We start from the raw sequence: 2032 nt of genomic DNA, 5'->3' as shown, positions 1-2032 counted from the left end.
CGGGACAGAGCGCTCAGCACCGCTCGGGCTCCGGGGGGGAGATGGGGAGGTGGTTTGGGGAAAGCCCCCCCAGGGAGCATCTCTCCCACAAAGCTTGGCAGCAGGATGGGCAAATCCTCCCCAGGAGCCCCTTCACTTCTATTTATTCTCTGATTTCTAGAATCTTCTCCTGTATCCCCAGAGCAAGGGAAGATGACATCTCGGCTCCTCTGAACCAGTAGTGCCCAAGGGACCGGCAGAGCCATGGAGCTGGAGTACGAGCTGCCCAATGCCACCGCGTTCTGGTTCTCCCCGGCTTCCCCCTTTGACAACTTCTCTCTGGAGGCGCCCACCAACGCGTCGCAGAACGCCACAGGCCAGCACTTCGACCTGACCAGCAACGCCATCCTCACCTTCATCTACTTCGTGGTCTGCATCATAGGGCTGTGCGGCAACACGCTGGTGATATACGTCATCCTTCGTTATGCCAAGATGAAGACCATCACCAACATCTACATCCTCAACCTGGCCATCGCAGACGAGCTGTTCATGCTTGGTCTGCCCTTCCTGGCCATGCAGGTCGCCCTGGTACACTGGCCCTTTGGCAAAGCCATCTGCAGAATTGTCATGACGGTGGATGGGATCAACCAGTTCACCAGTATCTTCTGCTTGACGGTTATGAGTGTTGACCGGTACCTGGCTGTCGTCCATCCCATTAAATCTGCCAAGTGGAGGCGGCCCAGGACAGCCAAAATGATTAATGTGGCTGTTTGGGGCGTCTCCCTCTTGGTGATCATGCCCATCATGATTTATGCCGGGGTGCAGCATAATCACGGCAGGAGTAGCTGCACCATCATCTGGCCGGGAGAGTCGGGTGCCTGGTACACGGGCTTCATCATCTACGCCTTCATCCTGGGCTTCCTGGTGCCTCTCACCATTATCTGCCTTTGCTACTTGTTCATCATTATCAAAGTCAAGTCCTCGGGCATCAAAGTGGGCTCCTCCAAGAGGAAAAAGTCCGAGAAGAAAGTCACCAGGATGGTCTCCATTGTGGTCGCTGTCTTCATCTTCTGCTGGCTCCCCTTCTACATCTTCAACGTCTCTTCAGTCTCCGTCCTGATCGTGCCCACACCTGTCCTCAAGGGCATGTTCGACTTTGTGGTGGTCCTCAGTTATGCCAACAGCTGTGCCAACCCCATCCTTTATGCCTTCTTGTCCGACAACTTCAAGAAGAGCTTTCAGAACGTCCTCTGCCTGGTGAAGGTCAGCGGCATGGATGAGGCGGACCGCAGCGACAGCAAGCAGGACAAATCCAGGCTCAACGAGACCACAGAAACCCAAAGGACCCTGCTCAATGGTGACCTGCAGACGAGCATCTGAGAGGACAGCGGGCTTGTCCTTCCTTCGCTCTCCTCTCCCCACTTGCTCTCGACTGCAGCAGGGTGGTGGCACGTACGGAGTCGGGGCAGGAGTGCCAGCTTAGGGGATGGCGGCGTGCACACCGATGGGCGATGGGGTCCTCAGCTGGGCTCCTCCTGAGCTGCTGGTGGGCTGGCTTTCACGCGCTGGGAAGGATACGGTTCGAGAGGAGCTGCCTTCCCAGGAAAACAAAGACAACTTGTAGCAATGCAGCGTATTTCAACACCAAAGTGCCACCGTGGGTCACAGGTATCACCGGGGCGGCTCTGCTGCCTTCCCTGGTGTTACCCTCGGGCTGCTTGGCTTTGGGTGCTCTGCCCCAGAACGGGTGCTTGCACGTGGACACACATGCGCAGCGGGGTGACCTCAGGAGGAGCTGAGGCCACGGGTGTGTGCCAACACGTGTGCCACCGCGGAGATGCACCGTCTTATAGCAAAGACCTGGTGGGAGCTCCCCGGAGAGTCCGAGCGTGCCCCCACAGTCACCCTCCCCGAGGAGACAAGGATATTTGGGGTTGCATTTTGCCTGCTGGCTTGTGAGTTACTCCATCGCCTCCCCTGAAGCCTCCCTGCTGCTCTCGGACTGCATCGTCTGCAGCAGCCGCCCTGCCCGCAGCTGGCACGCCACGCCGGA

The 2032-nt window shown here is 57.9% G+C and overlaps 1 protein-coding gene across 1 annotated transcript; it reads left to right on the top strand.

Moving 5' to 3' along the window:
- Nucleotides 1-243: 243 nt before the first annotated feature.
- SSTR2 (somatostatin receptor 2) lies at nt 244-1743 on the top strand. Its single transcript, XM_009706222.1, has one exon. It carries the CDS (start codon nt 244-246, stop codon nt 1357-1359), a length of 1116 nt encoding a protein of 371 aa, XP_009704524.1. The 3' UTR covers nt 1360-1743.
- Nucleotides 1744-2032: the final 289 nt, after the last annotated feature.

This window comes from Cariama cristata, unplaced genomic scaffold (assembly GCF_000690535.1).
Source record: "Cariama cristata isolate BGI_N322 unplaced genomic scaffold, ASM69053v1 scaffold27408, whole genome shotgun sequence".
NCBI classification, from domain to species: domain Eukaryota; kingdom Metazoa; phylum Chordata; class Aves; order Cariamiformes; family Cariamidae; genus Cariama; species Cariama cristata.
Note: the sequence above shows the minus strand (reverse complement) of the source record. Positions and strands in the feature narration are given on the sequence as shown.

Excerpts from the sequence above, each read along its gene's own strand:
- SSTR2 (XM_009706222.1), top strand. The coding sequence starts at position 244 with ATGGAGCTGGAGTACGAGCTGCCCAATGCCACCGCGTTCTGGTTCTCC.